This window comes from Prionailurus viverrinus, chromosome B1, assembly GCF_022837055.1.
Source record: "Prionailurus viverrinus isolate Anna chromosome B1, UM_Priviv_1.0, whole genome shotgun sequence".
Taxonomy (NCBI): domain Eukaryota; kingdom Metazoa; phylum Chordata; class Mammalia; order Carnivora; family Felidae; genus Prionailurus; species Prionailurus viverrinus.
The window spans coordinates 172788533-172806972 of NC_062564.1; the positions used below are offsets into that span (position 1 = coordinate 172788533).

The 18440-nt window shown below is 39.6% G+C and overlaps 2 protein-coding genes across 12 annotated transcripts in view; one reads left to right on the forward strand and one right to left on the reverse strand.

Annotated features, from left to right (window-relative positions):
* Positions 1-17406, reverse strand: part of N4BP2 (NEDD4 binding protein 2) — an 82596-nt gene extending 65190 nt beyond the window's left edge. For all 11 annotated transcript variants that reach the window (XR_007151480.1, XM_047855315.1, XM_047855314.1 and 8 more), the window contains exons 1-2: positions 17089-17406; positions 8803-8899 (exon numbers count right to left, since the gene is read on the reverse strand). The gene's annotated coding sequence lies outside the window, so the exon portion shown is untranslated. The remainder of the gene's footprint in view (positions 1-8802; positions 8900-17088) is intronic.
* On the forward strand, positions 16207-17557 carry LOC125164903 (translation initiation factor IF-2-like). The gene is made up of 2 exons (XM_047857620.1): positions 16207-16367; positions 16684-17557. The coding sequence occupies exons 1-2, from the start codon at positions 16207-16209 to the stop codon at positions 17555-17557; spliced, it is 1035 nt and encodes a 344-aa protein (XP_047713576.1).
* The last annotated feature ends 883 nt before the right edge of the window (positions 17558-18440 follow it).

Here is an 18440-nt window from a genome sequence, read left to right on the forward strand (position 1 = left end):
ATCTTAGGAAGATAAGAAACTTTATAAGCAAAAAAGTACAAAGAGGAAGTCTTAAAAGAAAAAAGTACTAACACATCTAGCCACATTAAATGTAAAATACCTATGTATCAAAAACAAAATTAAGGAAAAACATGTATAACATACAGCAATGGTTTCCCATTTCTCTTCTTCCATTCTTTCATAAACAGGGTTTTGCCGCCACCATTTCTACAACTACACTAAAATTGCTCTTATCAACCAACAATGCACAAGGGTTCCTTTTTCTCCACATCCTCGCCAACACTTGTTTCTTCTTGCATTTTTAATTTTAGCCATTCTAACAGGTGTAACATGATATCTTGGGGCCCCTCGGTGGCTCAGTCAGTTAAGCATCCAACTTCGGCTCAGGTCATGATCTCATTGTTCGTGAGTTCAAGCCCCGCATCAGGCTTTCTGCTGTCAGCCAGAGCCTGCTTCCAATCCTGTCTCCCTCTCTGTCACTCTCCCACTCCCATGTGTACTTTCTCTCTCAAAAATAAACATGTTAAGAAAAAAACATGTGGTATCTCATTATTGTTTTAATTTGCATTTCCCCAATGATTAGTGATGTTGAGCATCTTTTCATTTGTCTGTTGCCCATCTGTATGTCTTCTTTAGAAAAATGTCTATTCAGGTCCTCTGCCCATTTTTTTTTCAAATGTTTATTTTTTTTTTTTTAATTTTTTTTTTCAACGTTTTTATTTATTTTTGGGACAGAGAGAGACAGAGCATGAACGGGGAAGGGGCAGAGAGAGAGGGAGACACAGAACCAGAAACAGGCTCCAGGCTGTGAGCCATCAGCCCAGAGCCTGATGCGGGGCTCGAACTCACGGACCGCGAGATCGTGACCTGGCTGAAGTCAGACGCTTAACCGACTGCGCCACCCAGGTGCCCCTCAAATGTTTATTTTTGAGAGAAAGAAAGAGACAGAGCACGAGCAGGGAAGGGACAGAGAGAGGGAAACAGAATCCAAAACAGGCTCCAGGCTTTGAGCTTTCAGCACAAAGCCTGACGCAGGGCTTAAACCCACACAACATGAAATCATGACCTGAGCCGAAGTCAACCGCTTAACTGACTGAGCCACCCAGGCAGCCCTCTGCCCATATTTAATCAGATTATTTGGGGTTTTTGGTATTGAGCTGTATGGAAGGTCCTCAAAAAATTAAAGATATAATTTCCATATGATCCAGTAATTCCACTATTGGGTACTATCCCAAAGAAAATGAGAATACTAATTCAAAAAGATTAGCATTATTTTCAACAGCCAAGATATGGAAGCAACTCAAGTGTCCACTGACAGATGATTAGATAAAGAGGATGTGGTATGTGTACATACACATACACAGTGGAATATTATTCAGCCATAAAAATGAATGAAATTTTGCTACTTGCAACAACATGGATGAGCCCAGAAGGTATAATGCTAAGTAAAACAAGCCAATCAGAGAAAGACAAATATCATATTATTTCACACATATGTGTGAAATGGTTAAGCCTCTGATTCTTGGTTACAGCTCAGGTCATTATCTCAACAGTTTCTCCAGTTCGATCCCCATGCTGGGCTCTGCACTGGCAGCATGGAGCCTGCTCAGGATTCTCTCTCTCTGTCTCTGCCCCTCCCCTACTCGTGCTGTCTCTTTCTCAAGTAAATAAATAAACTTTAAAAAAAAATTAAGGGGCGCCTGGGTGGCTCAGTCGGTTGGGCGGCCGACTTCGGCTCAGGTCATGATCTCGCGGTCCGTGAGTTCGAGCCCCGCGTCGGGCTCTGTGCTGACAGCTCAGAGCCTGGAGCCTGTTTCGGATTCTGTGTCTCCCTCTCTCTGACCCTCCCCCATTCATGCTCTGTCTCTCTCTGTCTCAAAAATAAATAAACGTTAAAAAAAAAAAATTTTTTTTTTAATTAAAATTAAAAAAAGAAAATAAAAATTAAAGCTAATGGTCTAGACCTATCAGCAGCATTTACAGAGCTGATATATCCCTCCTCCACAGAACACGCTAAGGACATTATCTTCTTTTAAGAACAGGGCCACTATTAGAATTTTCCCACCACTCAACTTGGAAAAAATGAAGTGTTCCAGGACTTACCCCTAGGTTCTCTTCTTTTCTCTTCTTTTCCCTGAATTACCTACTTCTTTGGTGACCTCACCTAGTCTCACCTAGTCTCATGGCTTGGATCTTCCACTGCAGACCTGTCCTAACTACAATCTTCTCAATCTCAGCCAATGGCAATTTCCAGTTGCTGAGGCCAAAAAACTCATTTTTGCCTCCTCTTTCCTTCATACTTCATGTGATCACTCAGCAAATCTTGCCAGTTCTAAATTCAAAATGTATTCATGTCATATGACAACTCTTTGTTTAACATTTGAGTAACTGTAAGACTATTATCCAAAGTGACTGCACCATTTTCAATTTCCACCAGCAATGTATAAGGTCCCCATTTCTCTATCTTCATCAATACCTATTATTCTCCATCTTTCTGATTATGGCCATCCTAACAGTATCTCATTATAGTTTTGACTGCATTTCCCTAATGACTAATGTTGTTGACCATCATTAGGTGTGGTTTTTTGTCACTTAAACTTTTGGTGTCCTAAGAAACCACTGCTAAAGCCAAGGTCACAAAGATTTATGCCAATGTTTTCCTCAAAAAGATTTACAGTTTTAGCTTTTACATTTAGGTCTTTAATCCATTTTGATTTAATTGTTGTATATGGTATGAGACAGGGGTCCAAGTTAATTCTCTTCCATGTAGATATCCAATTGTCCCAGTACCATTTGTTGAAAAAGACTGTTCTTTCTAGGGTGCCTGGGTGGCTCAGTCGGTTAAGTATCCAACTTCAGTTCAGGTTTGTGAGTCCAAGCCCCGCATCAGGCTCTGAGCTGCCAGCTCAGAGCCTGGAGCCTACTTCAGATTCTGTGTCTTCCTCTCTCCCTCTGCCCCTCCCCTGTTTATCCTCTATCTCTCTCTCTCTCTCAAAAATAAATAAACATTAAAGAAAAAAAAATTTTAATTAAAAAAAAAAGACTATTCTTTCTCCACTGAATGGTCTTGGCACCCTTGTCAAAAATCAATTGGCTATAAGTGTAAGGGTTTATTGCTGGACTCTCAATTCTATTTCACTGATCGTTATGTCTACTCTTATGCCAGTATCATATCATGTTGATTTGTAGTAAGTTTTAATATCAGGAAAAGTAAGTCTCCAAATTTTGCTCTTCTTTTCCAAGACTTTTGACTATTCTGGGCCCCTTGCCTTTCCATGTGAAATTCAGAATTAGTTTATCGATTTCTGCAAAGAAACCAGATGGTATATGGACAGGGACTATGTTGAATCAGTAGATCCTAAGTCAAAGGTTTACTTTAAAACCTCCAAAATCTCTGCATTTCATATGGAGTAAAAGCTGAAGTTCTTAAAATAGTTTCTTTAAGATACTAAACAGTCTGGTTCCCTAATAACTCTTTCCAATCATTTCTTGCTACTCTCCCTCTTGCTCTGTCTTAAATTCACCCAGTATTCTCCTGCTTCACTGCCCTTATACTTAAATTGTAGCCTGAAATGCACTTTCCCTAGATATCTGACTCATTTCTTTAAAAAAATTTTTTTGTTAACGTTTATTTATTTTTGAGACAGAGAGAAACAGAGTTTGAGCAGGGAAGGGGCAGAGAGAGAGATGAAGACACAGAATCCAAAGTAGGTCCAGGCCCTGAGCTGTCAGCACAAAGCCCGACGCAGGGCTAGAACCCACGTATAGAGAGATCATGACCTGAGCCGAAGTCGGCAGCTCAACTGACTGAGCCACCCAGGCACCCCTCCTGACTCATTTCTTACAAGACTTTACTTAAGGCACTTTTGCAGTGACCTAACCACCCTACATAAAACTGTGCACACACACATTCTCTCCATCTCCCTTTCATTATCACTCTATAATTTGGATGTTCATTTTGTTTAACGTCTGTATACCCTAACGCTAGAAAGTGAACTCTTTGAAGGCAAATGTTTTTGCCAATTCGGTTTATTTTTGCATTGCTATCACTAAACTAAGTAAGTACCCAAACTACATATCAATACCAAAACAATGTCTAGCACATAGTAAGCACTCAATAAACTTCTGCTAGATAAGTGAAGGATTAAGGTAAGGAAAAAGAAACAAGAAGAACAGGAAAGCAATAAGTACAAGATTCTAAAAAGAAATAGTAATACAATACTCAATAAAATTTATAAGTTTAACTGCACTGAGGCACCTGGGTGGTTCAGTCAGTTAAGCGTCTGACTCTTGATCTCAGCTCAGGTTTTGATCTGAGGGTCATGAGTTCAAGCCCTACATTGGGCTGAGCGTGAAGCCTACTTAAACAACAACAAAAAAAAAGTTTAACCCTATTAATAAAATGGAATTAAAAGAGAATATTATTGGGGCACCTGGTAGTTCAGTCGGTTAAGCGTCCAACTTCAGCTTAAGTCATGATCTCATGGTTTGCGGGTTCGAGTCCCACATCAGGTTCTGCGCAGACAGTTCAGAGCCTGGAGCCTGCTTCAGATTCTATGCCTCCCTCTCTCTCTCTGCCCCTCCCCCACTCACACTCATGCTCTCTCTCTCAAAAATAAATTAATGTTAAAAAAAGAGAGCATTATTATGTTGCCTAATAGATAAAAAATATTTTTAAAATAATAATAGCCATTGTTAGCAAAGTTATAGTGAAATAGGAATTTTCATATATTGTGATAAGAATAAACTAGTATAACCTTTCTAGAAAGAAAACTGGCACTATGTAACAAGAAATCTTAAATTACAGCTGATCCCAACAACGTTGGGAGTGGTTAGGAGTGCCGACCACCCACACAGTCAAAAATCCCCACATAGCTTTTGACTTAACTACTAATAGCCTACTGTTGACTGGAAGCCTTACTGAGAACATATAGTCAATTAACACAAATTTTGTATTATATACTGTTTTGTTACAATAAAGTAAGCTATAGAAAAGAAAATGTTATTAAGAAAAATATAAAGAGGAGAAAATACATTTACAGAACAGTAAAAAATCTGCACATGAATGGATCCAGGCAGTTTAAACCTGTGATGTTCAAGGGTCAACTGTATTTATATTCTTTGATATAGTAATTCCACTTTTAGGAATTCATCATTAAAAAAATCAGATTTACAGAGATATTTATATAGAAATGTTCAAAATACAGTAATTTTTTACAAAGAAAAACTAAAAAACAACTAAATAATGAGAAAAGAAAGATAAAATAATTTCTGGTAATAGTAAGTATAATTTATTAAATACTTAACACATGCCAGCTAGAATGTTAAATCATGAATTTACTTAACTCTTAAACTAGTAAGTATTAGTATGCCTATTTTGCAAATAAGAAAACTAAGGACTAGAAAAGTATCAAGCACAATATCCCTTTAGATTCCTAAAATGGAATCTATACAGTCATTAAAAACTATATTTTGGATAATATTTCATTGAGAGTTTTTTTTTTTTTTTAACTTTTATTCATTTCTGAGAGACAGAGACAGAGCGCAAGCAGGGGTGGGGCAAAGAGAGAGGGAGACACAGAATCCGAAGCAGGCTCCAGGCTCTGAGCTGTCAGCACAGAGCCTGACACAGGGCTGGAACCCAGGAACCATGAGATCATGACCTGAGCCAAAGTCCGACGCTTAACCCACTGAGCCACTCAGGCACCCGAGGGTTTTTTTAAGACAATGTTAGAAAAAAGAAGGCAAGACACAAAACTTAATATAATTTAATGGGACTAGATCAGACTGTAATATTAGACTAGAAATCTCTGGATAATTTGAGATTACAAGTAATTTTATTTTTAACATGTTACTCTTTTTACATACTACATTTGCATTTTCCAAATGATCTGTAATATATACATATTTTAACAATCAGGGAAAAAACAACAATTACTATTAGCAAAGCTAAATCTTAGACTTCCCTCTATACTTGTTCCTCTACCTATTAAACCATGTATCCCTTCCACCTCTTTTTTCATTGTGTCTACTTATATGGAAAAAGATCTAAACATGTAGGCAGTTTAAGCGTCTAACATTTAATAAAGTGAAGAACATCGTATACATAAAAACATACACTACCACCCAAATACTAGTTTTACTTTATATATCCATATTATTTCAATCCCATTTATTCACTTGAGTAATGTTCAACATTTTTATCAACTGATCTTATGCATCTTCCTTTTTCCATAAAGAGAGACTTATTAATAAACTAGTTTAAACAAGGTTATGTAGCTTCTTCACATACATACCTGACCTAAACAGAGAGTGTATTCTAAAAGGATATGCTATATAAGAATGGGTAACATTTGATATACAATGGAGAAATGGCTCAAATGAAGAACATAAAAACAAATAATATAATAAGCCATACAGAGAAAGACAGATACCATATGGTTTCACTCTTATGTGGATCCTGAGAAACTTAACAGAAACCCATGGGGGAGGGGAAGGAAAAAAAAAAAAAAGAGGTTAGAGTGGGAGAGAGCCAAAGCATAAGAGACTGTTAAAAACTGAGAACAAACTGAGGGTTGATGATGGATACTGAGGAGGGCACCTGTTGGGATGAGCACTGGGTGTTGTATGGAAACCAATTTGACAATAAATTTCATATATTAAAAATATAAAATAAAATAAAATAAAATAAAATAAAATAAAATAAAATAAAATAAAATAAAACAAAACAAATAATATAAATTTTTGTTAACAATGAGACCATGAATATATAGATTTCATATACACATTTTCCAAGCTCTTCTCCCTCTATTATTTAATTTTAACCTGATAGAGAATCTAACCAACCAATACATACTTGCTCACTGATTATCATCAAAAATATTCCAGCATGGTAAGCAGAAGTCTTATCAACTCGAGTTTGTTGTTTGTTTGTTTTTTTAACAGATAAGGATGTATATGTTCTTTTAAACATTAAAAAAAAAAAATTCTAGGTTAACATTTAGAGTGAACATGAACTTTAACAATGGTATGGCAACAGTCAGTACTGTCATTAAAGTGAATATACCAGTAAATACCACTTCAAAAAAAACCCCCTTCCTATTGAGAACTACACCATCAACACAATACTGACACTAAAAAAACTCCCATGTCATTTTATAAATAAATAATAAATTTATATAAGGACAACTAATTTTAGACAATTTACCTTTACAGAAAAATAAACAGAAAAAAGTAAGTTTCTATGACAATCAAGAAATATATTCTATTTAATATGCAATATCATCTACAAAGAACAGGCCTAAGAAAACTGATACTAAGAATCAAATGTATTAATAACACCTTAGCTCCTTAAAACCATCAAAAAAGGAAGAAAAAACAAAAGCATCTCTCTAGGGGTGCCTGGGTGGCTCAGTAGGTTAAGCGTCCTTGGTTCGGGCTCAGGTCATGATCTCAGGGTTCATGAGTTCAGTTTGGGAGTTGGAGCCCCATGTTGAACTCTGCACTATCGGAGCAGAGCCTGCTTGGGATTCTTTCTCTCCCTCTCTCTCTGTCCCTCCCCTGCTTGCATGCACTCACACGCGCACCTCTCTCTGTATATTTCAAAATAAATAAATAAAATTTTTAAAAAATGGTAATGTTTAAAAAAAAAGCATCTCTCTATAAGGAATATATATGGCAGTCATAGGACTCAAAGCATCTCTCTATAAGGAATATATATGGCAGCATAGCAAAAAAGATCAAGAAACATCTCTCTCAGGGTGCCTGGGTGGCTCAGGGATCTGCTTAAGATTCTCTCTCTCCCTCTGCCCCTTCTTCCCACCCACCCCCCTCACTCATGCTCTTGCTTTCTCTAAAATGAGGGAAAATAAAGAAACATCTCTCTCATAAACAAATGCTACCAAAACCAATCAATCCATCTTAACTGGAGATTAAGTTTCCTACAAAATGATTTTAAGTGTGCTACTGCGACAAGGGTAAGATAAGTACTAATCTCATCAAAGTACCAAAGAGTGTGTCACTGAAAAAGACAGCATTTACAGAAAACGTAACTAGTAATCTTAAAATGTATCTATCTATGCCCTAAGAACTATTGTACTTGATCACTGAAGACATTCTAAATATCAATGGATAAGAGTATGGCTAAATAAATTATGATAAAAATCACCTTTTAGAATACTAGGCAATTGTTATAAAATTTACGGTAGAACGAAGAAACCATATGTGTGCAGAAACCAGAAAGATCTCTTAGACATATTCTTAAAGAAAAAAGCCAGTTGCTGAACAATATACACTTTTAGCTAAAGAATCCAGGAAGGTGTGTTTCTATAGACTTCTTCAATACTTTCTATAATCCTTCATTACATACTGCCAGTCCTAGTCTTGCTTGGTTATTTTAGAGTCTCACACTGTTGGTTTTACCAACATATTTTCATCTGTATGTGTTTATTTTCCCATTAGCCATGTTCCTTGATTACACAGATTATGATATATACTTCAATCTGGCAGTTAGCCATAGTCCCATATAGAAAATGGGTGCACAGATAATATACGCAGATGGCTAACAATATATGAAATATGAAGAAGCAGTTTAGAAGCAGAGAAATGAAAACACACATTAAAGGGGAAAACCAGGACTACAATACAGTTGTTTTATGCAACCACAAACTCTTCGAGAAATTCTAGTAACAAGATTTGTAACTACATTTTCCTTCTGAGAGATTTTTTTTTAATCACGCAAATAAAAAGGCTTGAGAACCTATGTGTAAAATATTCACACTCTATGACTTTGGTTATACTTACCATCTGCCTGGCTTTGATGCTACCAACATGCTTTTTAAGGCCACAGTTGATATCTGCAAACTCTGCAGCTCTTCCTGTTACCTAACATGTCTTCTTACTATAAATAAAAAAATAGTAAGTTACATATTTTACATATATAATAAAGACAAATTTATATCAAACTACAGTCCTAAATGATATCAAAGTTCAAAACATATATAATATTTATAATACAAATATATGAGATTCCACACAGAAAGCCATAAAAGTAAAAAAAAAAAAAAAAAAAAAAAAAGAAGGAAGAAAAAGAAAAAAGACCAAACTCATTTGCCACCACTGGAGGTAACTACTACACTTGGAAATGGTTATATTAAAGGAACAAACTAAGCATTTATTTTTCAAAAAGAACATTTTTTTCAAGGTAACAAATAGCCCTAACTGATAAGGGAAAAGTCTTCATAGAAGAGGACAATGCAACAGCAATGTACAAGGAACAATATAATTTTAATATTTATAATGAATAACTGAACAGGAATCAATAATCATCAATGAAGGCTAAAATCATTAGGTGAAAGGTTGATAGTGATTTACCTGGTGTCAAAGTAGCAGGTACAGATGATTTACTAGATGCAAAAAAGAAAAGATAACTTTACAATAAAATGATCTGGTTGTCACCACCTTAGCCTGGTGATCAAACACAGAATCAAAATGATGGGACAACTAAATGTTATGTGCCTCTTAATATGAAACAATAGGAGTACAAAGCATTACTAAATATTCTTCCAAAAATCTTTAACCTGAATCTGAAACACGTTTAGATTTAACACCCAGTTTATACAAAATACAGGGTATAAAGAGGTTATACTACACCATGAGTAAATAAATGATCAGCAATACAAAAAAACATAGACATTCTCAACAGACCTACCAAGTCTGTATCACGGGGTAAGAGAGGGAGGGTGGTGTAGACAGGTAAGAAAGGCAGTGCTACAATAAAAAAGACTCAAAGAGATAACTAAATGCAATGGGTAGCTCTTAATGTGTATTTGGTATTAAGAAAAAAAAACAAAAAATGTTTGAGGAACTGAAGAAATATATGGTATGAGTATGTTAGGGAATTATTGTTATCTTGCTAGAAATAATGGTTTTATAGTTATAGTGGAGAATATCCTTTTTCTGGAAGATATATGCTAAAGATAATGTCTTCTCATAATTTAAAAGAGCAAATTACAAGCTAAATCCTTAAATGAAATTTAGGAAAGTCCAAAATATACACATATATAACATAAATGTATAATACTCAAAAAATATTATTATATCTGTTTATCTATCCATATGTACTCTGCGAAGAAAAATCCAATCATGCTATAAGGAAAGGAAGAAAATGAAAGAAGAAATTCTAATGGATAAAACTTAAGAAAAGGAGGGGCTCCTGGCTGGCTCAGTCAGTGGATGATGACTCTTGATCTCAGGGTCATCAATTCAAGCCCCGTATTGAGAGTGGAGCCTACTCTAACAAAAAATAATCATCATCAGAATATATATAAAATATGTATATGTATACACACACACATATATATATACACACATACATACATATACAGTAAAACCTTGGGTTGCAAGTAACTTGCTCTGCAAGTGTTCTGCAAGATGAGCAAACACTTCTAACAAATTTTAACTTGATAAACGAGTGATGTCTTGCAATACGATGTCTTGCAGTGCAAGTAACACATGATGCTGATGGTTACTCTTCTCTCTCTTCTTCTCTCTCTTTCTCTCTCTCTCTCTGCAGGATTGTGGGCGATCCTGAGCTCAGATGCTTGGTCTCAGGCCATGGTGTTTGGCAGAAATCAATGATTTTTCAGAACATTGCAAGGCGCCCACAATAGGCACTAGTGTATCTTTTGTCATTTCAAAGCACCTATGGACAGTCCTTTGCTTTTCCATGCTGAGAGTAAGCTTAGAAATGCTTTGCTTCATTCTAGGTCAGGGTACCTGCAGATACAGACCCTTTTCTCTGCTGCCTTATTGCCAGTTATATTAAATACAATATATGACAAGAGTTTATTAATACTGTAGTCAACAATTCTGTGAGCATATACAATGGCCCCCATGCAGAAAAAGGTTGAAAAGAAAGGCAGTAAGAAAGAGATGATTATGGTGGAAGCTAAGAAGGAAATCATCAAGAAGAACGAACAAGGTGTCCAAGCAGCCAAAACGGCAAGATTTGTAAGAAGTCTGCATCAGCATCTCATCTATAGAAGAGAAAAAGATGAAATCTCACTTCAAATGAGATTAGGGAGATGAGTAAACGTGAGAAATGGTACAAAATTTCGTAGGAAAGCACCATCAGGAAAGGATGTAGAAGTGCAAGCAACGAATGTGTTTAATGACAATGCAATGTCACATTTCCACAAAATCCTCAAAAGGAGGCAAAAACCAAGTGTCACTGGATAGGTTCCTTGTTAAAGTTGCACAAAAAGAGAAAGATTCCAATGGGCCAATAGATTGCAGTGATTCCATTAGTGATAGTGAAAGTCGTCCTACACAATAACCTTCCTCACTCTTGTCTCCCTCATACCAGCCACAAAGATTTTTAAAGGTAAATGCTTTTACCTTAGGTTGTTTCTTTTTCTTTATATATTTTCTTTATTATTTTGTACTATGTTACAGTATTGTAATCATCTTTATATGAACATTTTGGGATTGTGGAATGAATTATCTGACTTCTCATTATTTCTTATGGGGAAATCCACTTTGATATACAAGTGCTTTGGATTACAAGCATGTTTCTGGAACGAATTATGCTCATGAACCAAAGTTTTACTGTATATATGTATTTTTTTCAGTGAAGAAAAGGACTCCGAATAGCCAAACAACCTTGAGAAATTAAAACAAATCTGGAGGCTTCACACTTCCTGATTTCAAAACATATTAACAAAGCTACAGTAATCAAAACAGTATGGTACCAGCATAAAAAGACCTAAGAACAGGGGCACCTGGGTGGCTCAGTAGGTTGAGCATCGGACTTCAGCTCAAGTCATGATCTCATGGCTTGTGGGTTCGAGCCCTGTGTCGGGCTCTGTGCTGACAGCTCAGAGCCTGGAGCCTGTTTCAGATTCTGTGTGTCCCTCTACTGCTCGCACTCTCTCTCTCTCTCTCTCAACATAAATAAATATTTTTAAAAAAGAGAGAGAGAGAGAAACCTAAGAACAGTTGCAACAGAATATAGAGCCCAGAAATAAATCCTCACATATATGGTCAAGTTATCTTTGACAAGGATGCCAAGGCTACACAATGGAGAGGGGATAGTCTTTTCAACAAATGGTACTTGGAAAACTGGATATCCACAAGCAAAAGAATGAACTTGGACTCTTACCTGACACCATATACAAAAATTAATTCAAAAGGAGTTGAAGACCTAAACATGAAACCATAAAACTCTTAGGAAAAAACACAGGAGAAAACTTCATGACCTTAGACTGGCAATGACTTCTTGGATATGGCACCAAAAGCACAGGAGACAAAAGCAAAAATACACAAATGGGACTACATCAAACTTAAAAACTTCTGCACAGCAAAGGAAACAATCCACAGAATGAAAAGGCAAATCTACAAAACAGGAGAAAGTATTTGCAAACCATGTATTTGATAAGGTATTAATATCCAAAATGTACAAGTAATTCCTGCAAGTCAATAACAAACAAAAAAAAAATCTCAAATTTTAAAATGGGGAAAGGACTTGAATAGATATTTCTCCACTGATGACTGATATACAAATGGCCTACAAGCATATGTGAAGATGTTCAACATCACTAATCATCAAGGAAATGTTAATCAAAACCATGAGATATCACCTCACACCTGACACGATGACCACCATTAAAAAAAAGGTGGGGTGGGGGGGAAGGGGAGACAAGATAGGCTTTCCAAAACAAGATTAAAGTTTTTAATAGTGATAAAAAGATTTAATAGTAATTCCTGAAACAATTAAGGTGGTATCACCTTAGAATTACAAATTTATGCTTAGAATTTATCCTAAATTCTGATTACAAAGTTAATTTTAGAAATATTAGATGGGCACCTGGCTGGCTCAGTCAGATCTCTCACTCTTCATCTCGAGATCATGATTTTGAGCCCCACATTGGGCACAGAGATTATTTAATAAAATAAACTTAAAAAAATAAATATTAGAAAAAACTGATTATCACATCCGTAGAACAATGAAATTTCTTAATTTGGAAATATGAAGCAATGACAAAGGAAAAGAACAACGGATTCATGGCGGAACATTTTAAACCTCAGACAATTAAAAGTAACCAAAAACAGCAAGAAAAAGATTTTTAAGAAAAAACACTATAAAGAAGATGTGGTATGTATATACAATGGAGTATTACTCAGCAATCAAAAAGAATGAAATCTTGCCATTTGTAACTGCGTGGATGGAACTAGAGGGTATTATGCTAAGCAAAATTAGTCAGTTGGAGAAAGACAAATATCATATGACTTCACTCATATGAGACCTTTAAGAGACAGAACAGATGAACATAAGGGAAGGGAAGCAAAAATAATATAAAAACAGGGAGGGGGACAAAACAGAAGAGACTCATAAATATGGACAGAAAACAGAGGGTTACTGGAAGGATTGTGGGAGGGGGGATGAGCTAAATGGGTAAGGGGCATTAAGGAATCTACTGAAATCATTGTTGCACTATATGCTAATTTGGATGTAAATTAAAAAAAAGAAAAAAAACACTAAAAACCATATATTTGGACCATTCTCAAAATTTTAAGAGAAATAGACCTATTAGGTAATCAAAGGACATGAACAATCCATGTTTAGAAAAAGTGTCCATCATCAGTCTAATGAGGTTTAGTGAAACTGGTACACCCAGAACCAGGGCTCAGCCAAGTGCAACATATGGGTTCTTCCAGCCAGTAATTCCACTGATGGTCATAAAAACCTAGCTGGCCTAGCCACTTTCTTCCCCCACGGGAATTAATGAAATGTTAGTGGTGTTTTGTTTTTTTAATTCTTGAAATTATGTGAATTCGGATAGCACAAATTCATTAACCTGAATCCAGATGTACTAATGAAATAATTTCTGGAGGACAAGGCTTAGATCTTCCAACAGCCTGCCCAATCTAGACATATTTTAAAACTATAGTACAGTGGGTAGGAGGGTAGTTAAAACCAAAATTCAGAGTAATGTTATCATCTGTCTATATTTTAAAAGCAAAGTGAACTACTCACTATAATGTAAAGGGAAAAATGTTTATGTGACAAACCAATATATCTTATTTCAACAATTTTAAGACATATTTTTTACATTTCTGCGTAAGGATACATCCTAAAATCAATGATACATCACTGCTACCTGGAGCTGTTTTTTGTTTTAATTTCATAGAGGTACATAAAACATCCCATCTTATAACTGATGGGATGAATGGTAGATATTTGGAAATGTCATGGTCTACTTGATATCAAAGGTTTTGTTTCAGAGGGCCACAAAAAGAATATGTTAAGAGTAAAGTTTCAGGTCACAAAGATTCAGGTTTGCCTGAATCCTGGCTCTACCAAATACCAATTGGGTAATGTTGGACAACATTCTTCACATTTCTCATGTTTTCTGTTTACTCGTTTGTGAAACAGTATGAATAACAGTGCAAATCTCATACAACTGTGAGAATTAAACATAGTAGCATAGTAAAGTGCTTAAAACAGTGCCGGGGATATACATATACTCTTAGATATGTGGTAGCCATTTTTATTACTATGAGGATGATGGCGATGAGGCTGATAATGACTTTCGGCTAATTCAATGGTAGGCATGGTAAATATTTTTTTAAATGCTCACTCTCTTAGGGCACCTGGGTGGCTCAGTCAGTTGAGCGTCCGACTGCAGCTCAGGTCATGATCTCATGGTTTGGTTCATGAGTTCGACCCCCGAGTCGGTCTCTGTGCTGGCAGCTCAGAGCCTGGAGCCTGTTTCGGATTCTATGTCTCCCTCTCTGTCTCTGCCCCTTCCCCACTCGTGCTCTGTCTCTCAAAAATAAACAAACATTAAAATGTTTAATCTCTTCTTTAATTCTTAATAAAACTGCTTCTAAAGGCATTTAATAGAGATCTGTTAAGATTCAATATTTGGCCTGCCTTATTCTTCACAAGACTTACACCATGAGTCTGCATATAAAAAGCTGAAGGGAAGGAAGGCAAAGATGACAGCCGTTTTCTAAAATTCACATTGACTAATACATGGTTACTGCTTTGCATATTAAAAGACATGCAAAACCATGGATAATCATGAAGACAGAAAAGGAGATTTTTTTTTATCAGTAATTATTTTTTTTCAATATATGAAATTTATTGTCAAATTGGTTTCCATACAACACCCAGTGCTCATCCCAAAAGGTGCCCTCCTCAATACCCATCACCCACCCTCCTCTCCCTCCCACCCCCCATCAACCCTGTTTGTTCTCAGTTTTTAAGAGTCTCTTATGGAAAAGGAGATTTTAAAAGAAGGAAAATCCTCAGATACTGTTAAAAAAATATGCACCTACGCTGATATTTATTTACTCTCTACTGTGTACACGATACTATGCCTCCTTCAATAAAGAAAAAAATACTCTTGTAAAACTTAAGCGTACTTTTTGTATGCAGACCAATACGTGGTCCTCTTTACTCTTCCCTTCAGAGTTGTTAAAGTCAACAGGTACACAAACTGACATTCCTCAGTACTGTATGCTGGGTTTCTGCACTGGGATTTTGAACTGGGTTTTTTTTTTTTTTTAATTGTTCATTAGTCTTTTTCATGAACTAAACTGTAGCCTCCTTGTACAAAAGCAGCCATTTCTTTCCTATTCTTCCCACCATTTCCAGCACCGCAGCCCCCCCCATCCAGGCACAGTCGCTTAAATTAATAAAGGCTCTATGTAGCGTAGGAACTAAAAAATTGTTGATTTAATTTCTGACCTTTAAAAATGAGCAATGTTAGAAAACTGAACCACGCGATTATCAAAACACAAAACGCATGACGTTTACATTTCTTAAAGCGTGCAAGGGTTCTTTCATTGAAAACTGAATGATGGTTAAAACAAGTTACAAAACAGCTGGGTGTTTGAGAGAAAAACCATAGAAATAATAAAAACGGAACAAAAGACTGATATTAGAATGAAAAGACATTTTTTTTAAAGTGAGAAAAAAGAGGCGGCTGCAAATCAGTCATTGTTTTCGGTGAGAGACCAGGTTGATCTCCAGGATTGTCTTCCCTGCGCTCAACCAATCCCCACCTTTTCTGAGTTAACCAGTCTCCAGGCAAGCAGCGCTTCTTGATTGGCTTAAAGATATCGAGTAGAAAAACCAGCCAATCCTGCCTTCAAGTCGGAACTGTGCTATGGAGACATTACAACCACTGCTTGGCGAGAATGTGTACAAACCTGTCCCTGCCACAAATATCAGATCCTAGTTCTAAAGACTGTTGCCGAAAGGAAGATTCTTTAAAGCCAACACCAAGCGTGATCTGGCATCTGGCATCTACACTTTATTACTCTAGCTCTCGGGGACGGGGGAGCCGGGAGGAAGGGGGGTAAGGACTGTTTTAACCAAAAGAGCCTACGGTATAAACTGTCCCGGTCAGATGACTCCCTTTATCAAAGACAGATTTCCAAATGGGTATCTCGGGGAGGGTCCGGTTGACAGCAGGGTCCCAGTGAGGATCAAAGTTGCGGTGGGGGAGGGGGGTGCGGACGAGGGTCAAAGGGGCACAAATACCAGGGACTGGGGATGTCTCTGCACAGTATCCAAAATCGGAACGCGTGGAGCGAGAGGCTGTCTTTGGATATGAAGAAGTGAGTAAATAAACGGCTTTGCTAAGACTACGTGCTCCAGAGGGTGGCCCAAAGTTCCAAGAACGCTCCGCCTGGGAAACGCCGAAGGCGCTCGAAGGGGCAAGAGGTCAAGTCCCGGCGGGAACCGACGAAGCCTGGGGGGTCGAGAGGGGTGTGTCTGGGGCCTGGAGGCCCGCCCGAGAGTGAGAGGCCGAGGAAGGGGCCGCGGCCCCCGCCTTCGCCCGGCCTCGGGCGGCGTGCCAGGGCCCGCCTCTCGCCGACGCCTCACTTCCCCTCCGTCCAGGCGGCCAGGCCCGCGGGCCGGGCTGGAAGTGGCCCGCGCTGGCCCACCACGTCCGGGGATTTAGGTTTCGGTGGCAACGCCGCCCGCCGCTGCCTCAGGCCCTCCGCTTCGGCTCGGGGTCCCAGGGTCCCTTCCCTCCCGGACTCGCCACCCCGCCTACCACCCGCCGCCTTTACCTGCTCCGGGAGCGGGTGGAGGGCGTCGAGGCCGGGGCCGCGTCGTCGAGTGCGCGACGCGGCGCCGCGGGTCCGCAGCCCTTTCCCGCCGCCGCCACTGCGCTCTCCGGCGCGGCGCAGGGCTGGCGAGCAGCGGCGACCGCGGGGGGGGGGGGGGGGGGGGGGAGACGCGCCGCAAGCGCCGGGCGGGGAGACACTGCCGCTCTCTGTCCGGCCGGGGAAGAGCAGCCTCGCAGCAGCCAGCCGCGAGAGGGCGGGTGGGTGGCCGAATGGGGAGGAGGGGTCTCGGGGAGTAGGGAATGGCTGCCACGTCGCTCAGGTGGCTCGCCGCCCTCCGCCTCCCCCACCCTCTCCAGCTCCCCGGCGCGACCTCTGGTTCGTCCCCGAGCTCCGCCATGGCGCGTCGGCCCGCCCCGCGGGGCCGGCTCCGGGGACCCGGCCCGCGGGCGCTCCCGCCTCTCACTCCTAGAGAGTGAGTCCCGGCCTGGCCGGTTCTGCCGCATCGGACCCGTCTCTCCACCGCCATCCCCACTACCAAAAAGCTCGCCCGAAATCCTGTTTCCCCCCCCCTTCCCTGGTCGTAGTGGTCACATGGAGGAGCAAGCCCTTTTCAGTGTGGCGGGTTTTCGGGGAAGGCGGGAGCTGTTTTGAGCCCGTGAACGTATCAATAAGGGGCCCCTTTGCCGAAGTAAAAGGGCGCGGTAAACCACAGCTGTTTCTCGCCCTCTTCACTCTCCCAACCTAAAAGGCAAAACAGAAACACAAGGTCGTACTCGCTGGTCGAGGCGGGGGAGGAAACGAGAGCCGGGGCGGGCCAGTCAAGGCGCGGGTCCCAGCGGCAAGTTGGGAGGGACCGCGCGGCGAGCCAGACCGCCTCGGCGTTCCCTAACCGGGCTGTTGACTCGGGGCGTGTAGGGCGATGGGCGCGTGAACGCCACCCATGCGCGCGCGGCGCTGCCCGCGAAGGTTTTAGGGCCCACCGGCCCCCTCGCAGCCGGGAGACAAAGAGGTCGACGGCGGCCTCCGCCCGGACGGAGACTGCCGGCCCGCAACCTGCTCTGCCCGACGTCTGTCTGAACGCGCTGGCGGAAGCACCAAAACGTGGGCTTGTTTGCGATGCCGAACTGCAGGCCCTGACCTTTGCCCTCCAGTTAGAGCTTCAGTTTTCAGGTGCCGAGAAAAAGCAAGAGGCTTTCTTTCCTTTTTCGATCACTGCTCTTCTCCTACGCCTGCTCCATTTTCCCCCGTAAACTCTGCTTTCTTTGGTTTGTTTCTTCTGTGTTCTGACGTGTAATGTTCAATGTTTTAAGGTACACGATTTTTTTTACCTTTGCTTTGTGGTGGTTTTGCTT